The sequence below is a fragment of the Pinus tabuliformis genome, chromosome 9 (assembly GCF_031772625.1).
Source record: "Pinus tabuliformis cultivar Carrire ecotype Pingquan chromosome 9, CPIR1, whole genome shotgun sequence".
In the NCBI taxonomy this organism is placed as follows: Eukaryota; Viridiplantae; Streptophyta; class Pinopsida; order Pinales; family Pinaceae; genus Pinus; species Pinus tabuliformis.
In genome coordinates, this window is record NC_142307.1 from 1,322,942,213 (window position 1) to 1,322,960,186 (window position 17,974).

A 17,974-nucleotide genomic window follows, 5' to 3' on the forward strand; every position below is an offset into this window, starting at 1 on the left:
AATCTGAACTATGGCACCGGAGGTTTGCCCATATTCATTATAAGGCTCTACCCGATGTGAGACAGATGGTGATAGGTATGCCCGAATTCAAAGTAGAGCATGAAGGTTTTTGTCTGTATGTGCTGAAGGAAAACTTACAAGGGGACCATTCCCCTCAAGTAATAGCAAGACCACAAACATATTGCAATTGATCCACTCCGACATATCTGGTATGATGCCCGTAAATTCCTTGGGAGGATACTTATGTTATCTCACCTTTGTGGATGATTATTCCTGCAAGACCTGGATCTACTGCTTGAAGAAGAAGGATGAAGTGTTCACCTAGTTCCGACACTTCAAAGCCTTTCGAAAACCAATTTGAGAAGAAAATCAAGATATTGAGGACTAATAATGGGACCGAGTATGAATCCAATGAATTCCAAGATTATTACAGAGACGCTGGCATTAAGAAGGAGGCTACAACGCCATACACTCCTGAGCAGAGTGGTGTGGTTGAAAGGAAGAATCGCTCTATTGTAGAAGTTGTCTGTGCCATGCTTCATGATCAAGGCCTTTCGAAGTTTCTATGGGGTGAAGCTGCAAATACCACCGTGTATGTTCAAAACAGATGCCCTCATCAAGCATTGGACTCCAAGACTCTCGAATAAATGTTCACTAGTAAGAAACCCGATGTCTCTCATTTTAGAATTTTTGGAAGCCTCGTATATTTTCATGTGCTGAAAGAGAAAAGAAGCAAATTGGGTGCATTTGGAAAGAAAGGAATATTTGTGGGCTATAGTGAAAATTCTAAGGGATATAGAATTTATGTGGTTGGTCAAAAGGAAGTTGGGATAAGTCATGATGTCACCTTCGACGAAGATATGGCCCTCAGGAAGATCAACAACCTTACTATCCTAAGGAAGGACAAATAAGATGACACACGAAATTAGGGTGAAAAGTAGGACGAAACGATGCCTGATGCTGATGAACCTATGGATCCTATTGATCCACTCCCTCATGAGCCTTCCTCCTCCAAGAGAAGACCTTCATGGCTTAGGGAGACTCTCGAAGATGCTGAGAGGCACATTGCACCAAGGGGGAATTTCTGTGAAAGCAAGAAGCCGAACAGGTATCAAGGATATTTGACTGCCATGAGCACTATCATTCAAAATGAGCCTTCATCATTCGAAGAAGCCATGAAGCATCAAGTATGGAAGGATGCTATGAATGAAGAATACGAGTCTATTATGAAGAATGATGGCTGGAATGTGGTCCCTAGACCCTAGGACAAATCGGTTGTCACTTCTAAGTGGTTCTACAAAATCAAGCATGGAGCTAATGGAAGTGCATAAAAGTTTAAGGCTCGCTTTGTTGCTCGAGGCTTCTCTCTAAAGGAAGGTGTAGATTACGATGAGATATTTTCACCCGTTCCCCGATACACCACCATCCGCTTGATCATAGCCCTTGCTACCTCGCAAGGATGGAGCCTACATCAGATGGATGTCAAGACCACTTTCTTGCATGGTTCGATCAAAGAGGAAGTCTATGTGGAACAACTCGAGGGGTTTGAGGTTCATGACCAGGAATCTCATGTATGCAGGTTGAAGAAAGCTATCTATGGCTTGAAGCAAGCACCTTGGGCTTGGTATGAAAGGATTGATAACTATCTGATGAAGCTGAGATTCACTAGAAGTGAAGCCGATCCGAACGTTTACTTTAAGGTTGAAAATGATAAACCTCTCATACTGGTACTTTATGTGGACGACCTCTTTCTGACAGGTGCAGACCCTCTCATTCTCAAATGTAAGGGTGAGTTGGCTTCTGAATTTGAGATGAAGGACCTAGGACTAATGCACTACTTCTTAGGGTTGGAGGTCTGGCAAAAGCCAGGAGAAATTTTCCTATCCCAAGGAAAATATGTTGTGAAGATGTTGGAAAGATTTAGGATGGTTTATTGCAAACCTGTGACTACCCCGATGGAACTTAACTTTAAGAAGTTGTGTGGTAGTGTTGCCAGACCTGAATTGGGAAATGCTTCTCAATATCGTCAACTCATAGGAGAACTGATGTTCTTGGTGAACTTCCATTCGGACATATGCTTTGCAGTTAACATGTTGAGCCAATATATGGTTGAGTCTCATCGTATACATTGGATTGGTGCCAAGATTCTTCTGAGATATCTTCGGGGTGCAATCACTGATGGATTGAGATACACTGTCGGAGATGTGAGGCTGCATGGTTATTCTGATGCTGATTGGGCTGGCAGTGTGGTGGATCGCAAGAGTAATTCTGGATGTTGTTTTTCTTTGGGTTCTGCTTCGATATCCTGGATGAGTAGGAAGCAGAAATCTGTTGCCTTGAGCACTGCTGAGGCCGAATACATAGCTGCTAGTATGACCTCATGTGAAGCTGTCTGGTTGAGAAAGCTCTTTAGTGAGCTGTTTGGACATGTGCTGGATACCACCATAATCCTCTGTGACAACCAGAGTGGGATCTGATTATCAAAGAATCCTGTGTTTCATGATCGTTCCAAGCATATAGATATCAAGTACCACTTTATTCGGGATATGTACAACGAGGAGCAATAAGGCTCCATCACATTGGGATTGATGAGCAGGTTGCCAATATTCTGACAAAACCCCTAGAGAAGGTCAAGTTCTTGGCCTTCCGAGACCGACTTGGAGTCGTGGAGAGACCCTCTCATGAGGGTCCTATATGATATGGACATTGAGCTCTGGGAGCTCCAGGGGGCTTGGGGTACTTCTTGGAGTGATGAGCCCCTGGCGACATGTAGGCAGGATGGTTGGTTCATCCTTCTCCTGCTGAGACATCCTACCCATGTAGTCTGGGACTCATGGGAAGTACCTCTCATCTGACCAATGAGTAGGGAAATGAAGATAGGGACCATAGTACTACCGATGAACACATCGTGTACTACCGGACTCCCTATGCTAGGATGACGGATATTGATCTGAGATCAATTGGAACTGACTTCAGGTCAGTAAGAGTGGTATGAGATACTCTCCTTTGATTGGAACTGACTTTGGGTCAATAAGAGTGGTATGAGACACCCTTTTATCTAGGACTGACTTCGGGTCAGTAGAGAATGGTATGATACATTCTCGATCACTTCTTCTTCTTCATAGTTCAGTAGAGCATAACAGTGCATTGATGACAGAGATAGTACCGACTAGTAGATGGATTAGCAGATGGTGTTCTCCCTAGTTGAGAGGGAGTGTTAAAATTGGCAACTAGGGCCAAACTCCACAGGGGTCATGTTATTTATGACAGTTGATATTTTTCTTGGATTCCTCTTTTTGAGAGGTGTAGGATTGATCTAAAGATCATCTGATTCCAACATGTACAAATAAATATATGAATTTATTTATATTATGGATAAATTGTGAAGGTCAGCTAACAAGCAATACTGGTATTCAAACCCCTAAGTCATCCCCAACATTGCATATAAAATCAGTAGACGTCAAGTCATTTTCATCATCATCTCATCTCACATCTCTCTCTCTCTCCTCTTGTGATTGGGTACACATATCTGGGCAGCTTTCTCTCACACGTGGGAAGGAAGAAGGACTAATTTCTGTTGACTGCGTTGACTAGCATTGACCGAGTTGCAGGGAGGCTATTTGATTGTGTTGACTAGCATTGACCGAGTTGCAGGGAGGCTATTTGACTGCGTTTACCTCAAGCATTGACCTGTTTTGACTTTGGTTTGGGTGAGGTGTCTTTGTCCTAGCAGGCTGCAGATCTGGCCACTAAAATCGAGGCAATATGACCTCTCCTTTGACCAACGTTGACTCTCTTATGGCTGGCCACAGAGTCGACTTTCGTTGACTAGTTTTGACTTTTTTGCACTGTTTTGGGCTGATTAGACTTGCCGTTGGAGCCCGAAGTTGACTGGGTTTGACCGAGCTGAATAGAGGAAGAATTCTGCCTTGTTTCACCAGCGTTGACTTTTTTGGTTAGGGCTTTTTGCTACTGTCATAAATTATCAGATTTGTAAATTGTACTATCTCTCTCTGCTGAACTATTGAAGAATATAAGAAGAATTGATCAAACGTTTCCCCACATTGGGGTTTGTCCCTAGTTGGTGCCACATCTTGTGTCCTCTTGTCTTGGCTTTTCTTCTACTGTTTATGTTTATGTTATATCTGCATTTTACTATCATGTTGATGTGATTGCTAAACTCGACATTGATATTGGGCTAATAAAGAAATTGAAGTAAAATTGCTCTTAAGCATAGAACATACCATTGTTACCTAAATTAACACAATGCTACCAAAATTCAACAAAGACCACTGAGGGAAGCTGCTACTACTACTACTATGCTGTTTTGAAACAACAAAACCTAGAACATGAAGACCTTGTGCTCTTTCCTTCTGTTTGATTTTATACTCTTTTGTGGGTTTGAGTTACGAAATTCCTTTCCATACACAGCCCAATGGCCAAGATTTATTGATTCATTTACAAATTTTCTTACCTTCCCTACTAATGTGCACTGTGTTGGTTACAAGAGCTACCAGTAGATTGAATCAGTGTTGATAATATCGGCGATATTCGAAAATATTGCGATATTTTCGGCAAAACGATATATCGCCGAGCAAATATCGCGATATTTTCCGTTTTGAAAATATCGGCAAAATATCACGATAGTTTGAAAATATCGGCTATGTTTAAAAATTTGAAAAAAAATGATTTTTTATGCTTGTCGATATTTCGCCGATATTGCCGATAAGATGTTTTCTGTACCCTCGCCAATATTTTGCTGATTCTGATATTATCAACACTAGATTGAATATTGCATAGAAATTAGTAGAATTTGATACCAAGTATGAGATTCCACGTAGATGATGAATATTTGTTAGATAGTGTCTTACCAGTTTGAGGATACTCTAGTTGGTAGTCAGCCAAGGGTCTTGCCCATATGATCCCACTAGACAGTAAACTCCCTAGGGCCCTAGCAAGACTAGAAAATAGAAAAAAGAACAAGAAGATCGTGGTCTTGTAGACATCAACATATGAGGGGATTTAAGACTGATAAAATTTGTATAAATGCTGCAAGAGATTTCATTTAGTAGTAATGACTCCTACTCTCCTTTTTGACTAGCATACAAAATTCTTTGGATTCTTAGTGTAGCTTTGGAGCAAACATGCTATAAGAGCTTATTCATTCCACCATAAATTGTGCTTTGGTGTATTTCACAATTAGAAGATTGTCAAAGATACAAAATTGTCCTAGACCAACATGTTTTGTTATAGACAATAATAATTAACAAGATGCCTGGCAGAAGTTAACGTTGTAGGATAAGTTGGACTCAAAAGATGCAACATGAAAACCTGGGTAGCCAGGCTTCCTTACAACGAGGATAACCAGATATGTTGATATTTTATACAAAGAAATATCTATGTGAAGCTTTTATTCAGATAAGTTGATATCCACGTTGATAGGTCAAATAATGTACGTACTACCAACTGATGCTATTCAGCAGGAATTATTCAAACTGATAACCATTGATTCCACAGCTTAGCATGCATACTAAATCCATGTTTTGGCTGGCATTTCCATAATTATGGAAGAATTTTATGTTATCTCCAGAACATCGATAATAATGTAGGGAGTATTTTATGCCTTGAAATGATACCCATGGACTTTGAATGGGTGAAAGCAATGGATGCTCTTTGTTGTTTCATGTATATTTCTTGTTTTGTTGGATACCAAAAGCTGTATTTTGGTCCCTGGCATTAGAAGCTAATGGTGATGTCAACTCTTGGTCCAGGTTATGCGTGCTGATAACAGTGCTCTTGCAAATGATGTGAAGAAAGAAATGAAGGTATTGTTCTATATGCATGTTTTGGGCATTGTTATTTGAAGGGATCATTTGAAATAGAATAAGATTCTCCTACCTTTTGACTAGAGTAATAATTAGTTACATAGCATACTTGAGCTTGATTCTTTAATCAATTTAATTATGAACAGAAAATGGAAGACTTTATTCTCTCATATTCGATTTACGATTTAGCCATTAATTCTTGTTCTTTTACTGAAGCCTGGCTTTGTTCTTATTATATCTGATTTTGTTCAAGTTTTATTTTGTAAAAATACTAGTTGTATTTACAGAAAAAAATTTACACTGCAAAGAAAAACAGGTGGTGGAAGGGTGTATACAATGATATTAACATCCTCTTCCTTAGAGTGACAAGAACAGAAGTAAAGTCTGAATAGGCTTTAGCTTCTATCAATTCGGCATCCTTGATGAACAAAAATCCTTTTGCTAGGGCCTGCATACATATCACTTCTCTGCGCTTGTGACAAAAAACAAACAAAGAGCTAACACCATCCTCAAATACATACTTGCAGTGAAGTTTTAGAAGCACAAACAGAGTTGAAATTTTCCGATTGTGCATCATGTTTATGGCATTTATATGCCTCCTAGCGGTCTTCACCTGGTTGAAGATATCCCCTAAAGGATTGGTCCAATCCTTGGGTCCAAGTTGCTCCACCTACAACAAGAGTGATGAAGTAGACTAGCACCTAGAACACCCTCTCCATGTGGCCATGTAGCCCCTTAAACAGATCATCTCTCCAACACTTGTGACATCTTTATTAATTGTATTTTTTTTTTACTATGAGCGCTGTTTCAACATATATCAAGAAAACATAAAATAGGAAAAACCTACCCACACAATAACTACAAGGTGTCTGCAAAAATGAAGTTCTAAATTGTAGCATTAAAATGATCTCACAAATCAACAACTTCAACTAGAGGAGAGGCTAGTCTTTTATAATTTCTCTTTACCTGCTAGATAAGGGATAGTTCACTCTCTCTCAAGGAAAATAATTTGCTTGTCATCCACATGTCAGAGACCAAGTAAGATTTTTAATAAAAATATTACTTTACAATGCTTTTCCCTCTTAGCGGGTTCGACTTGGCTCACAGATCTCTTAGTAATCCAACATTCCCGTTGCATTTGACTGGGAAGTTGAAGAGATGTGGAATAGTGGCCCAAACATGCTCAACGTTCCACTAACAAGTAGGGAACAACTCGACTTGCTTTGAAAATTATATGATTTGGTCCCTTGGAGCACAATTTGGTTGAAAGGATCTTTGACTTCACAATGGTTATCTTTTCATCCACTTACTAAGATATGGTCCAATAGATCCTGAACGTTCACCTGTTGACCTTGCAATGGCTACCATTTTGGTCCAAATGTGTAGTAGTTGTTGAATTTTCTATAAGAATGAATAGTAGAATTTGATTTTCTGATTTGATAATTACTTCCTAATGATCCTGATCAAATTTCCTTCTAAACCACTGATATCATTGAGCAATTATACACAGGAAAATCTCAACAGTAATATAAAGAAAAATAGTAGGAACATAAAGAGACAGCCATGCACAATAGAGACAACAAATTTCCTTGGGAAAAACCCAAACGTGGGAGAAAACCCAACAACTTTTCTTCTAGGAGAATTGTTCTTCAGCAAGGTTCAGAATTACATAAAATTTCGAGAAATATGTGCCAAAGACCAGACCCAAGATAGCAGTCAAACCTGGTCAAATGTCACCCAAAACTAGAAAAGTCAACGCTGGTCAACTGTCAAAATTCGGCCTGTTTTCAATCTGCGGACAAGATCTGCAGTCAACTCAGTCTACGATCAACTCTGTCTGCGGTCAAAGTCTGCAGTCAGCCTCATTCAATAATTAGATTTCGGTCAAACTTCAACCCCATCAAACCCAGTCAAACTTCAGATTCTTGCTTCCTTTTCTGTTCACACGTGCAGATCTTGTTGAGATTTGTAGCTTGGGAGGTACTCCAAACCCTAGGCTAGAGGGTTGTGGAGGAATTGGCTTCATAGGGTCACTTGTTCGCTAAGAACCCAAGCTTGGGGTTTTGTACCCAAAGGGGTGGGGCCAAAACTGTGAGGAGATTTGGACACTTAGCACTTGGAGATTGTAGGGCATCCTTAAAGGAGCAAGGAGCTGTTTGTAGCACCAAGAGATGCCTTGTAGAAATGGAGATATTATTTTTTGAGAGTTTTGTGTGTGCAAAGTGGCACAAAAAGAGGGCCGGCTTGACCAAAGGAAGGCCCTAGGTTGGGCTAGACATTTCCCTAAGGAAAAGTATAAAAAGGAATGAGGAATGAGGAGGAGGAGCAAAAAGAGCAGGCCAAGGTTTCTGTGTAGAGCAGACCGAGTTTCCTGTGTAGAGCAGGCCAAGATTCCTGTGTTGAGCAGGCTGAGATTCAAGGTAGAGCAGGCCGAGTTTCTAAGTAAAGGACTGTGCTGATTTTTGAGAAGCTGAGAGTGATTCTCAGCATTTATCTTGTGGAGGTTAAGGGCTGTTCAAAGCCCTCCTTTCTGATCTTTTCAAAGTCATCTGGGCTCGAGTTTTGAGTCATCTACAACGAGAATCCCACGGAAATTTGGGCAAGACAGTGGCACAAAAATTCAGGGAAGATTTCTTCTCTGTCTGACACATTATTCAAGGCATTGTCAGTAGGTTTTCATGCACGGAGTTCAAGGCAAATCACAGGCAGAGTTTTATGATGTGTGGGTATTAATTCCTATGTTAATCTGGGCAGTGACATCAACAAGCAAGGGAGATAATTTTGTTAAATTTCTGTTGTGTAATTATTTCCTTAAGAAGCAATTAAATCCTATTTGGACACTGGTTTTCCCCTTGTGGGTTTTTCTAGGGTCATTGGACCAAAAATAAGTGTCTATTTTATTGTTATGTGCTTGCATTTAATTTCTTGTTCAATTGTTAAAGTCAAAAAGAGTAGAGTAGTCTCTTGTTTTAAGTTGAATGCAAAGCTAACATTTACATTAGTTATATGTCATGTTGGGGTTTGGGCATTAAACCTTATGAAAAAACTTAAAAACTGGTTTGGGGCTACAACAATACAATTTTCTACATGGTATCAGAGTCCGAGGGGCTTCAGATCTTACTTTTTGATTGGCTGATAGAAGAGACCAGCAAGCAAACTTCTGCCTTATCAGTGAACAATAGTGATAAAACCTCAGTCAGAAACCCAAAGAATTGTTTGTTTTGAGGGATGAAGATTCCCTAGTAACTAATCTTCTTTTTGTGTTGGTTGTGAGGGTCATGGCTACTGGTTTGAGGGTGGAGGACAAATTGAGTGGGGCTGATAATTTTGGCCCCTGGAAGGAGAGGATGATGCTTTTACTTGAAGAAGTTGAAGTGTGGGATATAGTGGAGAATCTTGTGCAACCTCCTATTGATCCTGCTCAGTTGGTGGACTTCAACAAGAAGAATGTGAAGGCAAGGAGAATCATCCTTGATGCCATCAAAGACCACCTATTCCCTCATGTGACAGGAATGAAGTTTGCCTACGAGATGTGGGATCCCTTTTTGACATCACACCAGAGTTCCAATGAGAACAGGAAGATGGTGTTGAGGCAGAAGTTAAGAAACACCAAGATGACCAGGATCGATACTAAGACACCTTCTTGAGCAGTGATAGCATAGCTGTAGGTATCCTAGACTTGGTATACTTTGATGTTTGTGGTATTATGTCTCATGTAACCTTGAGTGGATGTGAGTACTATGTGACCTTTATTAATGGTCACTTTAGGAAGAGCTGGATTTTCTTTCTGAAAACCAAGGATGAGGTCTTCGAGAGGTTCCAAGAGTTTAAGGCTCTTGTGGAGAACCAGACAGGGAAGAAGATCAAGGTTACTTGGGAACGGGAGTGAAAACGGGGAGCGGAATCGACATTTTCAGAAGCTCCCGTTTGGGAGCGATTCAGGGAGCGATTTTATATATATATATATATATATATATATTTTATATTTTGATGCATATATGTCAACAAAAACATGTAGAATGATGAATTAGATATAAAAAGCATAAAAGCATAGATTGAACCATATAACAACAATCATTTAGAAGTTATAATCTTCATCAACTATGTCCACAAGTTAGTAACATACAACATATTGAATCTCATGATTCATCAATTTTAAAGTTTCAAGCTTTCAAAATTCAATATATAACATTTATCATCATTGATCACCAAAGTTGTACTTGTAAGCTAAGTGTAACCATTACAACAAATAATATCTAACATGAAATGAAATGTTATAAAATGAAATGAAATGAAACAACTTTCAACTTTCACAAAGCATCATATTCATAATTCATTACCAATGAGTTATAATTGCCAACTTCAAACTTCAAACTTAAATTGTCATATATTATTTACAAAAAATATCATAATAAATATGAAAGAGTTAATAGTTATAAAAACTACTAGAACCTAGAAAAGGCAAGTAAATCTATTATCCATTGCTAATGCTTGGGCCTCTTGCCGCCATGAGAAATGTCTAATTTTTTAGTCTTGTTGGAAAATTAGGATCTTTGTCATTAATATCACCCTCTAAGCATTAATATCCAGAGGTATCTTTGTCATTACCTCTGGATTTGTATAGGGATCTTTGTCATTAATATCACCCTCTAAGCATTAACATAAGATAGAAAAAACATAGCATGTCAAGTCAAGATTTTGTTTGAGTGATGGGTACATTTTTAGTAGGGTCATGATAGAGGGTTTCGACAACCAATGTCACTAACATCAAGGTACATAGAGGGATTGGTGCTCTTGATTAAAGACGAGTTCCATCCCCTAATACATGACAATCCAAAGGAAACATTGCAATCCCCCCAATCCCGCAATCCTCAAAAACTGATAAGTTTGTTGGATTTTGAATGAGATCTAAAATTCTATTTTGTCCATATGAAATCCAATGAGGTTAGAACCACTCTCAAACATCCTGAGTCATTTCATGGTAATGTTAAAAATTAAAATAAAAGGATGAAAATGAAGATTAAGGAGAACGTCACTTTAAGAATTTAACATTACCATGAATTGCATATAAATACTAGGGCCATACGCTTGATCATTAGGTGTCCCACTAAAAAATTATTTGTTTCTTTGAAAAAAATTGCATTTGGAATGTTACTGCGATTTTTTTTCCAAAAAAGACTAGGGAGCTCCCCAAATCGGTCCCTAAAAATCAGGGAGCGTTTTGTTTTAAAGGGAATTGTGAGGAATGCCCCCCCCCACACGAACTCGCTCCCGAGCGGAGCGCGAATTGGGAGCTGGTTCTTGGGGGGGGGCACTCCCCTGCAACCCTAGATTAGATAATTGGAGTGAGTATACCCCCAAGGAGATGGAGTTTTGTAAGAGTGCGAGCATCAGGAGGGAGTACATAGTGCCTTATTATCCCCAACAAAATGGGGTGGCAGAGAAGAAGAATAGGGCCACAGCGGGTGCAGCTAGAGCTGTGTTGCATGATTAGAGGCTACCATTTTTTCATGGGACGAGGTGTGTAACATTGTAGTGTATCTGCAAAACAAGAGCCCGCATAGAGTCTTAGGGAGTAAGACTTTTGAGAAGGCTTTTTCTGGGAAGAAGCCTGAGAGCTAAGTCACCTGACATGGTGATTCGGGATTTGTAGTGTTGGATTTAGACACGTTGACCCCCTAGAATAGGACACGTAGGATTCGTTATATATTATTTTATTATATATATATATATATATTAAAAATTAGATATTTCTTACACAAATTTTAATTAATGATACAAATTTATTGATTTCAAACATAGATCTTCATCTATAGCATGCATAGTACATACAAAATTCAAATACATGTCAGTGGTCACATAAATCATGATTCATAATTCATAAATGAAAGACAACTTACAACTACAAGATAGTAAGATAAACACACTGACTACTGTAGTTTTCTCATTAAGTCATCAAATCAAAATGTGTTACATAGGTAGTGCTAGTGCAATGCCAATGGCAAATAGAAATAGAAAATATAAAACAACTACAGGTATACAAGCCTCAAGGCATCAATCATCATCATCAGAATTAGCATCAATGTCCTCATCATCATGGTCCCCACTGCTCTCCTCTGCATCCTCCTTCTCCCTTGTATCCATAGTTGCCTCTGCATCTGCTGGTGTGGAGGATGACCCCTCTAAGTCATCAAATCTAACAGGCTCTAGCACTGGATCATTGAGATCCATGTTGGCCAATGCCAACTCAACACTGGTGTCCAGACCCATATCATCAGGAAAGACATCCCACATCTTTGTCTTTCCCCTCAACCACTCTTCCCTTTGCCTGTAAATAAGACAAAGGTTGTTGTGCACATACACCATTGTCTCTGCCCTGGACTGCTCAAGCCTGCTCTTCTTCACACTATACAAATTCCCATATGTGCTCCAATTCCTCTCGCAACAAGAGGATGAAGTCACCTGAGAGAGGAGCCTCATGGCTAACTGCTGAAGAGGAGGGCTTGTTGCCCCATGATTTGCCCACCAAGAATAGGGCTTCTTAGCCCCCCTGTCTCTAATCACATCATAACCTCCAAATTGACCACTGCTAGTGGAAAACTCTACAAAGGCATCCTCCACCTCATCAAGCAATGCACTATCCTGAAAAATCCGCGTGAATGCCTCTTTCCTTCCCTGTGATATTTCACCATCCATGTGAGGAGGGAATTTGCGGGAAGGTCCACCATTCCGCCACTCATGGCTGTAGTATTTGGGGTTCAATGAGTGAGCCAAACAATGTAAAGGTGTATAATTCTTGTCCCATCTGCTGACAAGAATATTCTGTATAGTATCACAAAAGGCCTCTGGTGATGTCTCATACTCGGGGCACTCACTCTGTAGAATAATGCTCCTCACAGACTCAATCACGGAATCCCATCCCTCATAAACCTCTCCTAGGATGGGTTTGTCTGTATCTGCAAATCGAAGCAAAGAAATGATAGGGCCCATGATCCGAATAATTAGATCTACCCTCTCCCACCAAGCATCATCTAGCACTGTGTCCTTCACTCTTTTAGAGGCTACCTGATCTGTCTTTCTATAAAAAGACCAAAAATCAGAAATAACCATGGACCCAAGAGCGGTCTTGACCTCCTTCAACCTCTTCAACATCATGAATGAAGAGGCAAACCGTGTATCAGCAATCTTCAACAATGATAGATTGGTGTACTCCTTGTAGATAGTGAGGGCATTTGTATGATTTTGCACAAAGTTACGGATATGTCTTGTATCCTCAATAATGTTACCAATCCAAACCACATCAGAAGCAATGGATTTCAGTGCTAAGTTCAATGAATGGACAATGCAAGGTGTCCAAAACACTTGTGGATATTTAGCTTTCACAATCATGCCAACAGCCTTGCAAACAGGTGCATTATCTGTAATGATTTGCACACAAGAATCAACACCTACATCTTCAATAATTTTAATAAATAACTCACCAATAAATTGTGCATCTTTGTATTCTCCAAGTGTATCCATTGCTTTCATGAAAACTGGACCAATCAAGGAAGACACTATGAAGTTGATGATTGGGGGTCGTAAGGATCTGTCCATCCATCAGAAACAATGCTAACCCCAGATGTTGGCCATGATGCTACAATAGGCTCAAGCATTTTTTGCACCTCTTTTTTTGTCTTTGTCAACAATGTGGTTCTCAGCTTCTCTGACCCAGGAGGCACATACCCTGATGGAGCCCCTTGAGTTAGAGCTCGGCACATCTCAATAAATAGAGGTGAGCGTGCAACATTAAATGATATGAAGTTTTGATAGAAGAAGAAGGCAATGGTGAGATCAAGCTCTTCCCGTCTCTCTTTTTGGAAAATCTTGTCCATTGGACCAAGTGCAATTGCTCTTCTTTTTGCTGCTTGTCCCCCAATAGAACTCTCAAATGGAAATTTGGTGGTGGCTTTCCTCAAAAATGGAAGGGGGTCTTCATTCTTGGGTTTTCTTGATTTTGAAGCCACATTTTCCATACCAACAGTGGACTCCTTTTCCAATTCTTTTCTCTTTTGTAAAGGAACAACTTTACAAGCTCCAATCCCACAACCCGCTAAAGCCAAAAAATGTGCTTTCACACGGAAATATGTGCTTTTGAAAGCAATGTGACAAAAATTGCATCTCCATTGCACATTGCCTCCTCCCTTCCCCTTGGTGCTTGTCCCATCCTCTCTTGTGACATATTTCCACAATGGATATTTATCAATGTTGTCTGTAGGTCCACCTCTTCTCTCAACATTATTTGCAGCGGACTCTGATGATATTGGGGGAGGAGGGGCATCTCCAATGGAGACATTCTTGCCCTTCCTTTGCCCCCTAACTGTTACCTTTGATTGAGCCATAATACTGTAAAAAAAATGAACAAAACATGCACAAATTTGTAAACAAAAAATCATATACAAACTGTTGTAATAGAATAAGAAATGCAAAAAAATGGAGCTGAAATGCACTTACCTGGTGCTTGAATCTCCTTGCCAAATGCTCTACTCCCTTAGCTCCTTGCTCCAAACCCTTATCTCCTTGCAAACAACTCAAATAATGCATATACAAATGACAAACAACGTGAAAGCATAGAAGAAATGCGTCCTTTTTAACCCGCGGCAGTCACTTTTCTGGGATATGAATCCTAAAATCGGGATTCGCTGGCCATGCACGGGATTCGTACAGGATTTGTACGAATCCTAATAGGACACGTCGAATCCAATTTTAGGATACGATTTTCAAGAGAATCGTATCGGACACGCAGGATTCGGGTTCGCCGGGCTATATGAACGAATCCGGTTACTTATCCTGAGAGTGGGCACATTAGGATCTTTAGGTGCCTTACATATTCACATGTTCCTAAGGAGAAGAGGACAGAGATGGAACCCATTGTAGAGAAGGGTATCCTTGTGGGTTACAGGGAGACTAGTAGGGTTTACGTATATACTTTCCTGCATTGAGGAAAGTTGTCCTGAGGTGGGATGTGAGATTTGAGGAGGAGAGGGCCTTGAGGAGGTCTCGGGAGGTTGATCAGGTAGAGAAGTAGGCTCCTCAACAGGGGGCCAAACCATAGGTATTAGGATCTTCAGGTGGTACACCAAGGTTAGGAGGATCACCTACTTCATGGGTAATAGGGTCACAAAGTCCAATATCACTAGGCATTGGATCTTGGAGTCGAGGTTCACCACAGGCCACAGGAGGGCCTTCCTTGTCAGGAGGAGAGGCTCTAGTTGAGGATTTTCCCATACCAGTTGAGGAGGCTACTACAGGGAAGAGGAAGCCAAGATGGCTTCGTGAGACCCTGAAGGAAGCCTAGGAGGCAGTGGGGAAATCTAAGTGGTCAGTGAGAGAGAGTAGATCACTAGAGAGGTTGGGTGGCTACGTGACAGATGTTGTGGAGACAAAGCCAATTAGTTATGAGGAAGTTGCCAGTCAGCAGATCTGGAGGGATGCCATGGTGGAGGAGTATGCCTCCATCATGAAGAATGATGTGTGGGAAACAGTGCCGAGATCTGAGGGAAGTTAGTGGTGACTTCCAGGTGGCTCTACAAGATTAAACATGTTGCAGATGACAAGGTGGAGAAGTTCAAAGCTTGTTTTGTGGCGTGGGGGTTCTCTCAGGTAGATGGAGTTGACTACGAGGATACTTTCGCTCAAGATGCTCGTCATACTTCCATTAGAGCAATGATTTCTATAGTGGCTAAGATGGGTTGAAGGATTCATCAGATGGATGTGAAGATCGCTTTTCTCAATGGAGTTATTCATGAGGAGGTGTACATTGAGCAGCCACAGGGCTTTGAGGTGCATGGGAAGGAGTTTCATGTGTGTAGGTTTAAGAAAGCTTTATATGGATTGAATCAGGCATCGAGGGCATGGTACGAGAGGATAGATGCCTATTTGCAGTAGATGGGTTTCCCGAAGAGTGCTGCAATTCTGAACCCCTATTTCATCATGATCGGTGTTGATCCACTCATTCTGGTTCTGTATGTGGATGATTTGTTTATTACAAGAGAGGACAAACTCATCCAACACTGCAAGAGAGACCTTGCTTTAGAGTTTGAAATGACTGATCTGGGATTGATGCATTATTTCTTGGGGTTGAAGGTTTGACAAGAGGATCGACATATCTTTATGGGCTAGGGCAGGTATAAAGGTGATATTTCGAGGAGATTTCGTATCGAGGGTTGCAAGCCTATGACTACTCCTATGATCACCAATTGGAAGAAGTTAAATGTTTCAGATTTCGAGTTGGTGAACTCCACCTTGTATCGTTAGTTGATCGATTCTTTGCTGTATCTGGTCAATGCTAGACCAAATATCTGTTTTGCAGTCAACACGTTGAGTCAGTTTATGATGGAGCCCAAGAGAGTGCACTAGGTGGCTGCAAAACTATGTTGAAGTACCCATAGGGCACAGTGGACTATGGTCTAAACTATGTCAGGGGTGATGGAGTTAGATTTATTGGTTGCATAGATTCAGATTGGGATGGTAGTGCTAGTGATAGGAAGAGTACTTCCGTGTGTTGTTTCTTGTTGGGCTCAACAGTTATTTCATGGTTCAACATGAAACAGAGTTCAGTGGCACTGAGCAACACAAAGTCAAAGTATATGGCAGCTAGTTAGGCTGGTTGCGAGGCACTTTGGCTTCACAAGATGCTACATGGGTTATTTGGTCAGAGGCTGAGACCAACTACGATATACTATGATAATCAGAGTTGTATCAAACTCTTTGAGAATCCAGTATTTCATGATCAGGCAAAGCATATAGAGATCAGGGATCACTTCATCAAACACTAGGTTCAGAGGTGAGCTATGAAGCTTAAGTATATATATCCACTAATGAATAGGTAGCAGACATTCTCACCAAGTCATTGCCAAGGGGAAAGCATGTATATTTTAGAGATAGGATGGGAGTGGTGAGAAACACCTTCCTCGGTAAGAGGGAGTGTTGAAAATAAGGGTACCAAGGAGGTGTTTCCTAGTGCATTTATCCTTTTGGCCTAAGAAGACACATTAATGACTTTTTGTCTTGGGACATTATGAGTTTATTAATGTCATGGAGCAAAGTTACTTTTTATGGGTTATGTACCATGTATTTTAATATATTAATGTCACTTGTGTCATAAAGTGACTTTATGAAAAAAGTACAAAGTACACTTTATAATATTAAAGTGACTTATGTTTTAAAAGTGACTTTATGAGAGAAAAAGTGCACATGGTACAAAAACATTAAAAAGTGTCTAGGAGGCTCATTAATTGAGGGGGACCACATGAGGGAGGGGGTCAAGAGAGGGAATGATCTCCACCCTTGATATAATGAGAACACAAAAAGGGAAGAAGGAAGAGAAAGCTCATTCATTATTTCATGAGCATTTGAGAAGAGGTGAAGAGGAGCTTGAGAGGAGGACGAATATATATGAGGAAGAGACCGTGTACAACTAGGAGACAAATTCGAGTTCTTTGTTGTAGTATTTTGGCACACAAATCGAGATTCTTGAGCAGAAAGAGCTAGGTCGAGATTCAAGGGATAACAGGCTGCGTTTGCAAGTAAAGGACTGCACTAGTTTCTGAGAAGGATGAGAGTGATTTTCAACATTTATCTCGTGGAGGTTAAGGGCTATTCAAAGCCCTCCTTTTTGATCTTTTCACAGTGAACTGGGCCCGAGTTTTGAGTCATCTACTGCAAGAATCCAAAGGCAATTTGGTAAAGACAATGGTATGAAAATTGTGGAAAGATTTCTCCTTTGTCTGACACATTATTCAAAGCACTGTTAGTTGGTTTTCATAAACAAAGTTTGAGGCAAATCACAAGCAAAGTTTTATGATTGTGTAGGGCTCAAATTATTATGTTAATCTGGGCAATGGCATCAACAAGCTAAGGGAGATAAGTTTGTTAAATTTCTACTGTGTAATTATTTCCTTAAAAAGCAATTAAATCATGCTTGAAGACTAGTTTTCCAGTTGTGGGTTTTTCTAGCATAATTGGACCAAAAACAAGTGTCTATTTTATTGTCATGTGCTTGGATTTAATTTTCTTGTATCAACTGTTAAAGTAAAAAGAGTAGAGTAGTCTCTTGTTTTAAGTTGAATGCAAAGTTAACATTTACATCAACTATATGTCATGTTGGG

At 40.1% G+C, this 17,974-nt stretch overlaps 1 protein-coding gene across 2 annotated transcripts in view; it reads left to right on the plus strand.

Moving 5' to 3' along the window:
* Window positions 1-17,974, plus strand: part of LOC149153397 (DNA-binding protein) — a 413,454-nt gene that overhangs the window by 224,181 nt on the left and 171,299 nt on the right. For both annotated transcript variants that reach the window (XM_089442331.1, XM_089442330.1), the window contains exon 9: window positions 5,772-5,825. In XM_089442331.1, the coding sequence (XP_089298457.1) occupies window positions 5,772-5,825 (54 nt within the window). The remainder of the gene's footprint in view (window positions 1-5,771; window positions 5,826-17,974) is intronic.